Source organism: Carcharhinus amblyrhynchos, chromosome 4, assembly GCF_965287045.1.
Source record: "Carcharhinus amblyrhynchos chromosome 4, sCarAmb.v2.hapA, whole genome shotgun sequence".
Classification (NCBI taxonomy): Eukaryota; Metazoa; Chordata; class Chondrichthyes; order Carcharhiniformes; family Carcharhinidae; genus Carcharhinus; species Carcharhinus amblyrhynchos.
Window position 1 is genome coordinate 70,066,052 of NC_137327.1, and position 16,650 is coordinate 70,082,701.

At 42.9% G+C, this 16,650-nt stretch overlaps 1 protein-coding gene and 1 long non-coding RNA gene across 2 annotated transcripts in view; one reads left to right on the forward strand and one right to left on the reverse strand.

Moving 5' to 3' along the window:
* Positions 1-13,821, forward strand: part of LOC145342618 (sodium- and chloride-dependent neutral and basic amino acid transporter B(0+)-like) — a 40,134-nt gene extending 26,313 nt beyond the window's left edge. Inside the window, exons 5-6 of the mRNA XM_080188163.1 lie at positions 12,120-12,258; positions 13,618-13,821. Coding sequence (XP_080044289.1) covers positions 12,120-12,258; positions 13,618-13,780 — 302 coding nt within the window. The 3' untranslated portion in view covers positions 13,781-13,821. The remainder of the gene's footprint in view (positions 1-12,119; positions 12,259-13,617) is intronic.
* Positions 1-16,650, reverse strand: part of LOC145342101 (uncharacterized) — a 162,948-nt gene that overhangs the window by 66,158 nt on the left and 80,140 nt on the right. The window lies entirely within an intron of this gene.

Consider the following 16,650-nt stretch of genomic DNA (forward strand, 5'->3'; position numbering starts at 1 on the left):
CCCATGTATTTACCCTGCAAAACCCCCTGACACTAAGCGACAATTCACCATGGCCAATCCACTTAACTTGCACATCTTTGAACTGTGGGAGGAAACTGGAACACTCAGTGGAAACCCACGCATTCACGGGGAGAACATGCAAACTCCATGCAGACAGCCACCCAAAGCCAGAACTGAACCTGGGTCCCTGGCACTGTGAGGCAGCAATGCTAACCACTATGCTGCCGTGCCGCACCCTTGTTTGCTTCCCTTTGTGTACATCAATTTTTTCTCATTCATCACCTTCATTACAAGACCTGATGTGACACTTAACAATTTCCAAGCAAGGAGAGTGATTATACTGGAGTCATGGATCAGTACAGCAATGGAAGACATTATCAGAAATGAGTTGTTATTGATTTCCTGATGAATTAATGAAAATTTACCTCAAGATAAGTAGAGAAACTCTTGAAGTTGTTGGGGAGTTATAGTTTTGTATCAGAAAGATTTGATGTGGGAGATATAATAGATTTAGAAGTTTAGAAAAGCCTTGGCAATGTAACAATGTGACATCTGATTAGCTAGGGTCTGGTTTAACTGGAACAAGGAGCTGCAGCCTTGAGTCATGATTGGAGGGAGCAGAGAGACAGGATCTTAGCTCCTGGGTGATCGGCCGATCTATTTCTGCTTTCCGTGTGAGTAGGTAATATCTTGAGGCAACTCGATGTGGCAAGTAACAAACTCAAAGATTTATTGATTGAAAAGGGTTTAACAGCACAACTTTACAGGTCTACTCCCAGCAATGCTCTGACTCCAACTAAAACCTTTCAACCCTGGGAATGTACACCCTCACTTCTGATTGGCCCAGGTTCACTCATGCTCCATTGGTTCCGGACTGGTCAGATAGGTATGTGCTTTAATTAGCTGATGTGACTAGTGATGTCCTGCAAGGATCTGTGTTTGAGGCTCAACTATTCACATTTCCTACTGTAATAACTTGCATAGAGGGACAGAAAACCTTTTAAGTTTGATATTGGCACAGAGATAGGTGATAATGTGAGCAATGTGGAATTCTGAATTTACCAAGCAATGTTTATAATCCCAGTTGAAACTCCCCTGGTTAGGATCCAGTAGCTTTTGTGTTGTTGAAGTAGACAAAATTTGAGATCAGAATTATTCACTCAGAGGATAAAACCACAAGGTTCCATGGCTTTAAACAAACAGTTTGGTGCAGATTCGATGGGCTGAAGGGCCTCTTTCTGTACTGTAGGGTTCTATGATCTATGCTCCCCAGTAGAAATGTTTCTATAAGCAAGTTAACAAAACAAACAATTAATATTACCTCTTTTATATTCCAACATGAATTAACAGGCAAACTGTGATTGAACATCCCATTAATTTCACATGAAATGGCAGACATAATCAAATCAGATCCACAAATGTCAGTCATCACAAAAATTCTTTCTTGATCAGGGGAATTTTAACTCTGATCTTTTAAAGGGATGATCTGATCCCCAGCTGACAACGGTTCTGCTCTACCTGAGTTATATGAGTAAAATAAGAATGCAAATGGCACAATATTCCAGAATTCACTGCAGCATCTAAACACAGGCACAGTCCCAGTCCCAGCTTCCTTTGAGGCCTAATTTGTAACTGCAGTGATGCTCCAGAAGATCCTCTGAGATCCAGCCCACTCAGCAGCACAGAGCCAATGATAGCTGACCTTTCTCTACATCTGCACCTGAGCAACACACTCTTTTCATTCATTCATTCAGGAGGTGAAGATATCATTGGCAAAGCCAGAATTTATTGCCCATTCCTAATTGCCCTTGAGATACTGGTTGTGAGCTGCCTTGAACAACCACAGTACCTGTGGAGTAGGTGGGCCCACACTGCAGTTAGGACAGGAGATCCTGGATTTTGACCCAGCAACAGTGAAGAAACGGTGATATATTTCCAAGTCAAGAGGGTAACATCCAGGTGGTCGTGTTCCTACATATCTGCTTCCCTTGTCCATCTAGGTAGTAGGAATCGTGGGTTTGGAAGGTGCTGTCGAAGGAATGTTTTTGAGTTCCTGCAGTGCATCTTGTAGATGGTACATACTGCTGCCGCTGCTCATTGGTGGTGGATGGCGTGAATGTTTATGAATGGAATGCCAATCAAACAGGCTGCTTTGTCCTGAATGGTGTCAAGTTTCTTGAGTGTTGTTGGAGCTTCATTCATCCAGGCAAGCGGAGAATATTGCATCATGCTCCTTGCGTCTTGTGGATCATTGACAGGCTTTGGGGAGTCAGGAGGAAAGTTACTTGCCGTAGGACTTTTTGTCTGACCTGCTTTTATAGCCATAGAATTAAATGGCTAGTTTTGTTCAACTTTTGTCAATAGTAAATTCCAAAATATTGATAGGGGGAATTCAACGAAGGTAATGCCATTCAGTGTCGAGGGGCAATGGTTAGATCCTCTTTGGTAGGAGACGATCATTGCCTGGCACTTGTGTGGCACGAATGTTACTTGTCAGTTGCCAGGCCAAGCCTGGATATTGTCCAGGTCTTACTGCAATTGGACAGAGAATGCTTCAGTATCTGAGGAGTCATGAATGGTGCTGAACATTGTGTTCAGTCATCAGCAAACATCCCCACTTTCATCCTTCACTGTTTTTTAACCTTCTGTCCAATCTTTTGAGTTGCCACCAGTCCCTGCACAATAAAATATTTTTCTTTAAGTTTGATACTATTTGTAGAATTACCTTGTGGCAATAACTGGAGATCAGGGACTAACAACTATTAAGGTTTGTTGATAGTATTGAGTACCTCTAATGTGCCGCATATCACTATGCACCCAAGGGAAAACTTTCGCACTACTATCACATGACCCCTTATGTACCCGTGTCATCCCAGTGCCCATGTGACCACTGGGCCTACATCTTCCCCGTTTGAACTAGAATAATCGGTAGGTGTAACAGTGTAAGAGAGCAAAGTGTAAACTATTTTCAACATACAAAGTTAAATAAAGATAACAACACATATCTATTTACACTGTGCAAAACATTGATTGGACTGCAGCAGCTGGCACACATTGCCCCTTTCCTCTCCCTTTTATAAACAATGTCCGTTCATAGACTCGTTCTTCACATAGCCCATGAACCTTGGATTTGGTTTATTCAAACACCCTGGTTAAACCAAATTGTACCAGCTAGCTGTGCTGGAGATGTCCTTGAATTGGTGTCCTCAGTGTGGGTAGTATCAGGCATCCTTGTAGTTTACCCTTGGCTGAAGGTCTTGTTGTGTTGGTCTCTGGAGGAGTCTCCATTTCCACTGGTGTAGGGGCCTGGATTGCAGGCTGGATGGCTGGGGTACTGTGGTGGTTGATGTTCAGATATCTGCAATAGGTGCCGCCGGTATCATATGTACTTAGCACTGTCTGAGGAAATCATGTCGCTGTTTGGCTTTGGGGCATGGCTGTGTATTTGATTTTATTTATTATTGCCACATGTATTAGTATACAGTGAAAAGTATTGTTTGTTACACGCTATACTGACAAGGCATACTGTACATAGAGAAGGAAAGGAGAGAGTGCAAAATGTAATGTTATAGTCATAGCGAGGGTGTAGAGAAGGATCAACTTAATGCGAGGTAGGTCCATCCAAAAATCTGATGGCAGCAAGGAAGAAGCTGTTCTTGAGTTGGTTGGTACATTCCCTCAGACTTTTGTATTTTTTTTCCAATGGCAGAAGGTGAAAGAGTATTTCCGGGGTATGTTGTTGTAGTGGAGAATTTCTTGTTTCCTGAGCTGTGATAGTAAAACTTAACAAAGTTTGCTTTTTTAAAAATCAACTAGTTTTTATTATCACAAGACTGCGTGCAGTATATGGCCGAATCTTGGAAACAGAGAGCACTAACTGCTGATTCTATCCCAAGACCACGCCAACTATATGGATCAATTCAATAATTATACCTTTTTCTTATCAGCTTACATGACTTTAGTAACACAAGCAGTGGTACATTGAACAAATCAAATTCTGTGACTCCCTCATCCCCGACCTTATCCAATGTCTCGTACGTTATCTCACGGTATATGGAGTCAACCTTGTTAAGACAGGCTTTCCTGGTGTTAATCATGTCTCACTCAGGCTGTACGAAGTCAGCCTTTATCAAGATAGACTGAGGCCAAGCATTTGGCCTTCTCTGGTTGTAGTCATTTCTTTGTTCTGAGTCAGTTTTACAGGGGTCTGGCATTTTGAAATGGCTTGGTCTGCCTTCCTTACTTCATACTAAATACTTGACCATTTTTCCCATCATGCCACTGCTTCATTCGTACACTATCACAATGTGGCATCCTTAATTATGTTGGTTGCTTTTCCAAGGCAGTGGGAAGTGTAGACAGTGTCAATGGATGGGAGGCTGGTTTGACTTATGGACTGTTCTTCGTTCTCAGCCCTTTGCTGTTGCGATCTTGGACAGAGCAGGAGCCATACTAAGCTGTGATACAACCAGAAAAAATGCTTTCTCTGGTGCATCTGTAAATGTTGGTGAGAGTCATAGCAGACATGCTAAATTTCCTTAATCTTCTGAGAAAGTAGAGGCATTCGTGGGCTCTCTTAACTATAGCGTCCTGGAGGGACCAGGACAGGTTATTTATGATCTGGACACCTAAAAACTTGAAGCTTTTGACCATTTCTACTTCATCCCCATTGATGTAGACAGGGTATGTACCTCTGCCACTCTGTCATGGCTGCATCTAGTCAGATGGAACATGGCCATCTAAGCATATTCTAAAGGGCAGAGTTTATGAGCATTTCAATTGTAATAACTCTTTTCATATCAACACAGCTTGATGATAATGTTTTTCATGCTGGGTTTGATGTTTGGCTGTCAGAGGACCTGGGAACTGGGGATTGTGGTCCTGATGCACCTGGAGAACAGTCACTGTGCTGACTCAATATATTTTGCAGACCAGGAATGAGTGCAGCATAATAATCTGTGTGATTTTGGGCACATTTCACAAATAGCTGTTTTGCTGTTCTTCTAGGCCATTGGATTGTGGGTATAGGGGGCTACTCAGGATGTGCCTGAAAACCCATGTGTGTGCAAAGTTCCTAAACTCACTGGAGATGAACCAACGAGTGTTGTCTGTCATTATCCTTTGGGAGATGCCATGTGCCCTTTGAGCTTAATTATGATTGTGTTGTTCTTCATATCTGGCAGGTGGTCAAATTCAAACTACCTGGATTATGAGTTGACTGGGACCACGTGTTGTTTAGCATTCTATTCAAAAATGTCGGCTGCTGAGAGTGACCATGGAATGTTTGGGGACTTCATGTAAATGCAACCATTGTTTAGTTTGATGCAGCTTAACCACATTGCATGGTGCACATCCAGATACTTGCCTCTCCACATCCACATACATGGAGGGCCGGTACAGGGATTCCTTTACCCTTTATCTAGTTGCCTGCAGCCTGGGTGCCCTTGGTGAAGTTGCTGGGTATGATACCTCCGCAAAGACGTGGGAGTGTTGAATCGCGAGGCATTCAGTATCAGTCCATCCTGTATAGTTTGCGCCTCTTTCATTGAGAAAAATAGGTGGAACTCATGAAGAAGCTCCTTTGAGGATTTGGGCCAACTTTTCACAATGACCTCATAGAGCTGCATGAATGTGAGTTTTGTTTGTTGGACATCATTTAGCTCCTCAATTTGACGAGACAAAAGTGCCGGGTTGGAATGGTAGCACAGTTATTTGCACTGCTGCCTCACAGTGTCAGGGTTCGATTCTGGCATTGGATGACTGCCTGTGTGTAGTTTGCATGTTCTCCCCATGACTGCATGGGTTTCTTCCAGGTGCTCTGCTTTCCTCTCACAGTCCAAAGATGTGCAGGTTAGCTGAATTAGCCAGGGGAAATGTATGGGTTCAGTCCGAGAGTTAGTGCAGACCTGATGAGCCAAATGGCCTCCTTCTTCATTGTAGGGATTCTGTGGTGCCACTTTGATCATGATGTCAGTGTGCTCCTCATGACATGTTTGGTCAGTGATGGATAGGAAGGCTCAGCAAGAGCACCAAGGACAACTCCTTACTGTGTTTGTAGATGATGCTGAAATTGTAGCACTGTAGCTTTAGCATCATGAGCTGCAGTTGTGCAGAGGCTTTTTAGAATAGTTATGAATGGCTGAAGATCAGTTTCAACACTTACAGGATGACCATATATGAAATGATGGAATTTCTGACAGGCGAAGGTTCATAGATTCATAGAACCCTACAGTGCAGAAAGAGGCTCTTTGGCCCATTGAGTCTGCACTGAACACAATCCCCCGTATCACTACATATTTTACCCACTAATCCCTCTAACCTAAGCATCTCAGGACACTAAGGAGTAATTTTTTAGCATGGCCAATCAACCTAATCATGGATTGTGGGAGGAAACCAGAGAACCTGGAGGAAACCCACACAGACACGAGGAGAATGTGCAAACTCTGTGATGCAGGCCAGGAATCAAACCCAGGTCCCTGGAGCTGTGAAGCAGCTACCATGCCGCCCCTAGGAGTTCCTTCTTGATCTGAACATTACAAGTTTCAGTGTCAGTGAGGGCCCTTGAGGCAAAGGCTATTGTTCTGTCATTGTGGATATCAACTGCACCAAGTTCATGTTGGGAGGCGTCTGCTGACAGGAGTAGGGGTGCTCGAATGTTTAAGTGTTGTAGCAGAGATGGAGAGGTTCTGTTCGAGCCTGTTGAAGACCCACTGTGTGATGTTCCTGCCAACACTATTCAATATTCTGCTGGAGGAGCTGACAAAGGAGTTCAGTGACCTCCCTGTAACAAGGAATGAACTTAGAAAGATAATTTGTTATACCGAGGAAACAAAGAGCAAAGAACAAAGAAATTATATCACAGGAACAGGCCCTTCAGGCCTCCAAGCCTGCACTGACCACGCTGCCTGACTGAACTAAAATCCCCTACCCTTCCAGAGGCCATATCCCTCTGTTCCCATCCTATTCATGTATTTGTCCAGATGCCCCTTAAAACTCACGATCATATCTGCTTCCACAACCTCCCCTGGCAGCGAGTTCCAGGCACTCACCATCCTCTATGTAAAAATCTTGCCTCGTACATCTCCTTTAAACATTACCCTTCGCACTTTAAACCTCTGCCCCTAGTAATTGACTTTTCCATCTTGGGAAAAACTTCTGACTATCCACTCTATTCGTACCTCTCATAACCTTGGAGACTTCTATCAACCTCTGCTATTCCAGTGAGAACAAACATAGTTTCTCCAACCTGTCCTCATAGCTAATGCCCTCCATACAGGCAACATCCTGGTAAATCTTTTCTGTACCCTCTCCAAAGCCTTCATGTCCTTCTGGGAGTGTGGTGATCAGAATTGAACACTGTATTCCAAGTGCGGTCTAACTGTAAAGCTGCAACATGACTTGCCAAATTTTTAAACTCAGTACCTTGGCTGATGAAGGCAAGCATGCCTTCTTGATTACCTTCTCCATCTGTGTTTCCGCCTTCAGTGACCTGTGTCCCTGTGCACACAGATCCTTCTGCCTATCTATACTCTTGAGGGTTTTGCCATTTACCGTATATTTCCTATCTGTATTTGACCTTCCAAAATGCATTACCTCATATTTGTCCAGATTAAACTCCTTCTGCCGTCTCTCCGCCCAAGTCTCCAACTGATCTATATCCTGCTGTATCCTCTGATGGTCCTCATTGCTATCCACTAACCAACCAACCTTTGTGCCGCCTGCAAACTTACTAATCAAATAGTTACATTTTCCTCGAAATCATTTATATATATTACAAATAACAATGATCTGTAAAGCACACTTGTTCATGGGGATGGACATCTATTGTAAAGCCTTGTCTAGACCTAGCTTCATACCATCAGCTATGAGTTAGGGACTCAAGTAGGGAACCTGATCCATCCTGAATCTGCATTTAGTGGGGTTCAGCTTCAGCTGTCTAGTCCTGATTCTGTCGAGGATGAGACAAAGACAATGAGCATTGTGTTCCTGAATTGTATGACCAGGATGCTCCATGCATCACTGGTGAACCTCACTCCCAGTAGGGATCTTATAGGGCTCATGGAGAAAAGAATATCTTCCAACCAGAGACGTAAATGCAGTGAGTTTCAAGGATTCTTTATCGTGCAGGAATTGTCAGAATTTACAGTTCACATCCAGAATGGTGAAAACCTTGGCATCTGTTCCTCTGCCTTCATAGGGTGATGAGGTCTGGGGAGTGCCTTATTTAAGTGAACTGGGTCAATGCCAATCCTGACTGTGCCATTTTTTTTTACTGCAGCCACCATTGCAGGAACCCATTATGTGGCCGCGCTGATGGGAGTTATGACACCCAGTGTCATCATTCATTCCAGCTGACCAGCTACTTTCTGCTTCATAGGGAAACCCTTCTCAGAGCACATCTCAGAGGTGGAATTGCATCAACTAGCCTCATATGATATATTACAGGTATATTCCCAATGATGTCACAGTTGAATAGGTCTTCATATTCTATAATTTCTGGAGCCTGGTGCTGCAGTGCGTGTACATCTGGACCAAGGTGGATTAACCCCAGTGTGATGCTGCCCCAAAAACTCAACAGTGACTTCACGTTTTGGTAGACAATGTAAAACTGGAAGCAAACCTTCAGTGTGGAAGGTTTGTCTACCATATGCATGAGGTCCACCTGAATGTTGGGATCTGGTGTAGAATATGGGTCAGTTTCTTATAGCAGCAGCCTGGGCAGATTGTTGCACTTTGCTCCTGTGTCAATCTTTACTTTAAGTTTTGGATTGCTGCAGGCCATGTTTAAAATGGCGAAAAACTCACCCTTCATGATGGAATTGATACTCTTACAGAAGAGTGTTGGAGGCTCAGTGCCTTGGTTACTCTGGCTGAGTTTCAATTCATTTACCCTGGTCATGCTCTGGAACCTGGAGCAGTGACAGGCTGCAATGTGGTTGGTGGGATGTACAGGCTGCTCTGGCTTGGATCTGGGCGCATTTCACAAAATGATACAATTTGCCACATTTGTTACACCATTTACCAAATGCCAGACATGTAGTTCTGTTCTGTGAATAATGGCTGACGCAACTAGATCAGTGTGTGCTTTGTATTGTGAAAACCTTTGGCCAAATTTTCCTGTCTTGCCCACCACAGGAATCATAGTGGGTGGGACACGAATCGTCAAAGGCCCAGCCTTGAGGCGAGCTGGATCAGAAAATACCCCCTTTGTTTCCCATCTTAACTCTTTGCAGATCCTTTCTGATTGCTCATTTAGCATACAGATACTGACAGCTGATTCCATCATTGAATCTTTCTTGTGAAAAAGCAGACAACATCACTATTGACCCTACACACAATGTGATTTTTCATATAGCTCTGTGAGGGTCCAAACGTACACTTCTGTTCAAATTTTTGGAAGTGCAGTGTCCGACTGAATAGATTCATCAAATTTTTGGTTGGTAGAATTAAACACCTGTGTATTCAACATAATGTTCTTTACTGATATGCATATGTGATCAAACCTTTTGAGCAATATCTTGGGGTCGTCCTTTCCTCCCAAGGTTGGAAATTTCCACCCAAGCTCAGCGGACTTTTGCATGGTCTGCCCCCGCCCATTTTGATTCCTGTGCTGGGCGGGATGGGAAAATTCTGCCCATAGACTCAGACCCACTTTTCATATCTTGGGCTTCTCTTCCTCCAAAGGGAAAACAAAAGACTTGCACTTCTCGAACACCTTAGGACACACTAAATTTAAGAGAAGATTCACCTGTACCTTCTTTGATTTGTCTGATAAGTTGGCACCACAATAGATGCACCATTCCTTTTTGCATTTTGTCCAGTTGCCTGTAATGTTTTCATCGAACACAAGTAGGTTTATGCAGCAAAGTCCCTGTATCATTCTGTCAACACCTAACACTTCTCAGAAGGATTGGGTTGCAATTTCTGGCAATCAGAAACTAGCAACAAAAGAAATTTATTGATAATACTGAGCAGCTTTTAATTGCTATGTGTCTACCTGCACCCAGGGTAGCATTCTTGTGCTCCTGACATCTGATCCCTTTTGAACCTATGTCATCCCAGTATCCACATGACCACCCAGTTTACAGTATCTGTAATCATTCTAGTTAACCATGGATGCCATGGACTTTTTCTCACTCTTTGAAATATATCTATTCCGTGCAAACTGAAATGTCTGCCACAGCATATCTATTGACCTAGCCCTTAACCTAATATGTTCATTCAAAAGCTCAGCTTTTATAAGCTCATAACTGCCCTCATAATTGCCTTTATTTATGTTTAAAAACATAGGGCAGGATGTTCCAGTCAGGCGAGCCCCATGGCTGGAAATTTTCACCTGAGGTCAGTGGACTTGTCTGTGGTCTGTCACCACCCATTATGATTCCCGTGGCTGGTGGGATGGGAAAATTCTGCTCCTACTTTTAGACCCATTCCTCTCTCCTTCAAATTGAATGTAAAATTCAATCATCTTATGATCATTGCTACCTAAGAGCATCTTCACCATGAAATCATTAATTCATGGCATCACATTGGACAATGCTAGGTTCTAGTGTAACATTCTCTCAGGTTATATCCAGAATGTGCTGTTCTAAAAGAACTATCCCGGAAACATTCCATAAACTCCTCATCTCGGCTAGCTTTGCCCATCTGAATTTTGTAGCCTACATATAAATTAAAATCGCCCACGGGTTATGGTGTACCTTTCTGACAAGCTCCAATTATTTCTTCCTTTATGCTACATGTCAACGCAGTTACTATTAAAGGGCCTGTACATGACTTCCTCAAGTCATGAGGCGGCATAGATTTAAGGAGGATGTGAGGGATGTGATTTGTGTTATGCCTAGATATTCATGTCGAATATACAGAACCACCTCCTTTATCAGGCCCACATGGCAGGTACCTACATGAACGACAACTGGTTCCTCCCCCTCCCACTGCAAGTTTCTCTCCAGCCCCAAACAGATGTCTTAAACCCTGGCACTGGGCAGGCAACACAGCCTTCTGGTTCTTGCTGCAGAGAACAATGTCAATCTCTCTGACTATACTGTCCCCTACTATCACTACATTCCTTTTTGCTCCCCCCCCATTGAATGGCTTCCTGTGCCATGGTGCCACATCAGTCAGTACATCCATCCTGCAGCACCCACTCTCATTCAAACAAGCTGGAAAAATCTCAAACCTGTTCGGCAATTGTGAACGCTTTGGCTCCTGTGCTCCAGCCCTCTGAATCCCTTTACTTGACTCGCTCATAGTCATACCCTCCTGTCCCTGACCACTGACAAAACCAAAAGACCCTCTCTGAAGAGGTGTGACCACCTCCTAGTAGAAAGAATCCAGATAACTTTCCCCTTCTCTGATCGCCATGACTGTAGTTCAGTTTGTATTTAGTGCGGACATGTTTGCTGTGGATCAAACTGACATCTAGGAGCTCCCACATGCTGCAGCTGTGACACATCACCTGTGCTGCTACCCTTAATGTTTTCTATTTAACTAATTAATTATTTTATTAAATTACATATTTTACTTTTGCCTTGCTATATTCTATTTTAGTTGCTATTTTGAACCTTAGGAATAGACTAAATCACAGTCACTAGGTACTCACCAAATAAGTAGCTTCTTCTCCTGTATCAGAGTAAGAGAATTTCCTGAAGTCTGAGAAAGTCAGAAAGCAAAAAGCAAAAGAGTACCTCTTTTCTTTCCTAATTCCCAACTCCCAGCACTAAGTTGCACTTTTTGCAATAAACCTACTCTACAGCATTTCTTTCCCCTATGCTCTGAATTCCCCCTTTAAACCAAATTCCCAAATATACTCACTCAATCTGTGTTTCACTCAGGCAATGTCTTCCTCACTGACTTCAAAATCTTAATCTGGATAGTAGCATTATATATATCTGTTGAATAAAATCTACTGTTACATACAGTGTGAGCACCAGATCTGGACTGTGTTGTGAGTGCAGTGTACAGACTGTACTCTGTTGTTCTAACCTCTCTGTAACCTCCCCATTGTAATAAAAGGGATTGGACTGATTCAGTGAAACAGTGACCCTGATGATATCACTAGAAATGACAGCCTCATTCCCAGTGAAATGTAATTCTAGAACACATTCCCTATTTTCTAGATCCACTCTGTAACCTCACACTGGGTGATGCATATTTTGAAATCGTTAATATAACATGGCTGCACGGAAACAATGAAACTTGTCCAAATGGATCAGAAATCTACCTTCCTCACCAGGGACCAAGTGAGCAATACTGGAAGTAAGTAAATGACTGCAAATAGATGCACCTATATATAACCTGCACAGCTGTACCAGTAGCTTCCTCGTGGGAAGATTTGTTGTGGGAATGTCCTGTTTAATGAGTGAAAAGCTGTTTGATTTAGATAGAGGTACTATAGAGGTACTGCGCAAGGATATTTTGGCCTTGGAGGGAGTGCAGAGGAGGTTTACTAGGCTGATACCGGAGTTGAGGGGGTTGAGCTATGAGGAGAGGCTGAATAAACTAGGCTTGTACTCGTTAGAGTTTAGAAGAATGAGGGGAGATCTCATTGAGACGTATAAGATGATGAATGGGATGGATAGGATAGAGGTGGAAAGACTCTTCCCGCTCAAAAAAGACAGTAGGACTAGGGGGCACAGCCTCAAGATAAAGGGGGGGCGGTTCAGAACGGAGTTGAGGAGGAACTTCTTCACTCAAAGGGTGGTGAATCTCTGGAATTCTCTGCCCGTTGAAGTGGTGGAGGCTGCCTCGCTAAATATTTTTAAGAAGCGGGTTGATGGGTTTTTGATAAGAGAAGGGATTAAGGGTTATGGGGAGAGGGCGGGAAAGTGGAACTGAGCCACGACAGATCAGCCATGATCTTATTGAATGGCGGGGCAGGCTCGAAGGGCCAGATGGCCTACTTCTGCTCCTATTTCTTATGTTCTTATGTTCTTATGTTCTTATTTACATCATACACCTTTTACAAAATGACATCACAACACGGGCCCTTTAATTAGTTATCAGTTTTTTGGTTTCTAACAGTGAAAATTTACTTTAACAGTGAAAACTTTATTGAACATTTATATTTACTTCCTCAAGAAATTAGATTCATGACCAGAATTTCTAAACATTAAAGAATTCAAATTATCAGTGAGTGATATCCTTTTCCCTGTGTAATTGAATCCAGTATTATGTTTAACCCAGAGACCTGGGAACTGAGTTGGGGAAAATGTCTCGGAGCAGGGGCCATGTTTAATAATATGAAGGAGCTGAAATCATTGGGAGATACAGTGACTAACATAGGTAGTTTTAACAGTGCAATGTAAGGCAGTTGGTGAAGCGCTGTCAGAAAATCCTTCAAATGAAATCAGCTCTCCAGAGAATCTCACCAGCACTCACTGTTTTGCATTTTAAGAACAACCAATAAAAATAAGTGGATAAACGCTGAAGGATATAAAAATTATTCTCCATACTTGCCAAAAATTCACTTTTAAAAGTAAAACTGATTCTGTTAAATTGAATATTATTCAAATCCCCATATCTATTTAACTAAATACTTTGGTACTTGTAACTAATAATGCATGTGTATAATGAACCATATTCTTGTATGAGTATTTCTGTTGACATTTTATTTAGTAAAGTGGCTTTATACCGGAGCAGTTCAATGGAAGAGACTGGGGAAATAGTCTGGTATCTAGCCCTCTGTCTGCTTCTGGCCTGGTTCATTGTTGGGACAGCGTTATCGAAAGGAATCAAATCTTCAGGAAAGGTAAAATGGTTGATGATGAGTGATGTGTAAGCACCAATTGCTCATAAGGGATTGTGGAAACACATTGCAGACTCAGTTATTAATACAAGGCACATTTATACCAAGGTGGAAAGTTTGGAAACCTTAATGACAGAGCTGTTCTGCTCAGAAGCAAAAGTGAATCTAAGACGTGACACAATTCCCTACCAGCAGTGTCATGCTGATATCCCTTGAAGGCATAGTACACCATCTTCCTTCATAAAGATACGTTTCCCTCTTGCAAAGAAGTATAGTTATTTATATTACATGTGCATGTTTAGTTACCATTACCTTTGTTCATACAATCAATGCATCTATGAAACTAAAACGTAAATGCCCAGATCGAGTAATGGTAAGCTTGTATGGAATCTTCTTTAATTTCTCAGAATGATCTGTGTCATCGTCATTCTTGGATCTTGTCCTTGATGCAATTGTTGAGGATCAGAAATGAGTTTGTTTCTTCCTCGGCTGTCTCTCACTGTTGTACCTTTTATATATAACTTTTTTAAAAATTAGTTTATGGGATGTGGGTGTCACTGGCTTTCTTGCCATTCCCCAGTTGCCCTTCAGAAGATAGTGGTGAGCTGCCTTCTCGAATTGCTGAGGTGTACAGTGCTGTTAGAGAGAGATTTCCAGGATGTTTACCCAGCGACAGTGAAGGAACGGTGATATATTTTCAAATCAGGCTAGTGAGTGACTTGGAGCGGAATTTCCAGGTGGTGGAATTCCTAAGTACCTGTTGTTCCAATCCTTCTAGATGACAGTGGTCATGGGTTTGGAAGGTGCAGTCTAAGAAAGCTTACTGAATTGCTGCAATGCATCTTGTAGATGGTGCACACGGCTGACACTATGCATCAGAGGAGGAGAGATTAAATGTTTGTTGAAGGGATAGTAATCAAGTGGACTGCTTTGTCCTGGATGGTGTCAAGCTTATCTACAGCACAGAAAGAGGCCATTTGGCCCATTAAGCTTGCACCGACTCTCTAACAGAGCATCCTATCTATGTTCTATTCCCATAACCCCACATATTTACCCCACTAACTCCTTTAACCTATACATCCTGGAAAACTAAAGGACAATTTCATATAGCTAATCCATGTGAAACCTACACATCTTTGGACTATGGGATGAAACCCAGAAGAAACCTACATGGACATGGAGAGATTCTGCAAACTCCACAGTGAGAGACACCCAAGGCTGGAATTGAACCCAAATCCCTGGCACTGTGAGGCAGCAGTGTTAACCATTGTGCCACCGTGTTGCCCTTTGAGTGTTCTTTGAGCTGCGCTTATGCTTATCCAGGCAAGTGGAGATTATTCCATTACACTTCTGCCTTATACATTTTGAACAGGCTTTGTGGAGTCAGGAGATAAGTTACTCACTGCAGAAATCCTGGCCTTTGACCTGCTCTGGTAGCCACAATATTTACTTAGCCAGTCCTGTTCAATTTCTGGTCAATGGTAACCTCCAGGATGTTGATAGTAAGGGATTCAGTGATGGTCATGGCATTGAATATTAAGGGCATTGAATATTAAGGTTAGATCCCCTCTCATTGAAGATCAATATTGCCTGGCACCTGAGTGACACAAATATTACTTACATAAGAACATAAGAAATAGGAGCAGGAGTAGGCCATCTAGCCCTTCGAGCCTGCCCCGCCATTCAATAAGATCATGGCTGATCTATCGTGGCTCAGTTCCACATTCCCACCCTCTCCCCATAACCCTTAATCCCCTCGCTTATCAAGAACCCATCAACCCGCGTCTTAAAAATATTTAGCGAGGCAGCCTCCACCACTTCAACGGGCAGAGAATTCCAGAGATTCACCACCCTTTGAGTGAAGAAGTTCCTCCTCAACTCCGTTCTAAACCGCCCCCCCTTTATCTTGAGGCTGTGCCCCCTAGTCCTACTGTCCTTTCTGAGCGGGAAGAGTCTCTCCACCTCTATCCTATCCATCCCATTCATCATCTTATATGTTACTTGTCACTTGTCAGCTCAGCCTGCATATTCTCTAGGTCTTGCTGCATTTAGACATGAACTGCTTCAATATCTGAGGAGTCGCAAATGGTGCTGAACATCAGTGCACATCCCTACTGCTGACCTAATGATGGAAGGAAAATCATTGATGAAGCAGCTGAAGAGAGTTGGGCCCAGGACACTACTCTGAGGGACTGCTGCAATGATGTCCTGGAGCTGAGGTAATTGACCTCCAACTACCACCACTATCTTCCTTTGTGCCAGGTATGACTCCAACCATTGGAGAGTTTTCCCCCTGATTCCCATTAACTCCAGTTTTGCTAGGACTCTTGATGCTATACTAAATGCTGCCTTGAAAATGACTGCCAACGACAGTCACTCTCACCTCTGGCATTCAGCTCTTTTGACAATGTTTAAACCAAGGATATAATGATGTCAGGAGCTGAATGACACTGGTGGAATCCAAACTGAGCATCTATGAGTAGGTTATTGCTGAGTAAGTGCCGCTTGAACCATCCTTCTATCACTTTACTGATGATGGAGAATAGACTGATAAGGCAGTGATTGACCAGGTTGGATCTGTCCTGTTTCTTGTGTCTAGGACATGCCTGGGCAATTTTCCACATTGCCGGCGTTGATACCAGTATTGTGTCTGTACTGGAACAGCTTGGCTAAGGTTGCTGGAAGTTCTGGAGCGCAAACCTTCAGTTCCAGTGCTGGAATATTTCCAGAGTCAATACCTTTTGCCGCATCCAGTATCTTCAGCAATTTCTTGATATCACATGGAGTGAATCGAATTGTAAAGACTGACATTTGTGATGCTGGGGATCTCCAGAAGAGACCAAGATGGATAGCCACTCAACACTTATAACTGAAGATTGTTGCGAATGCTTCAGTTCTATCTT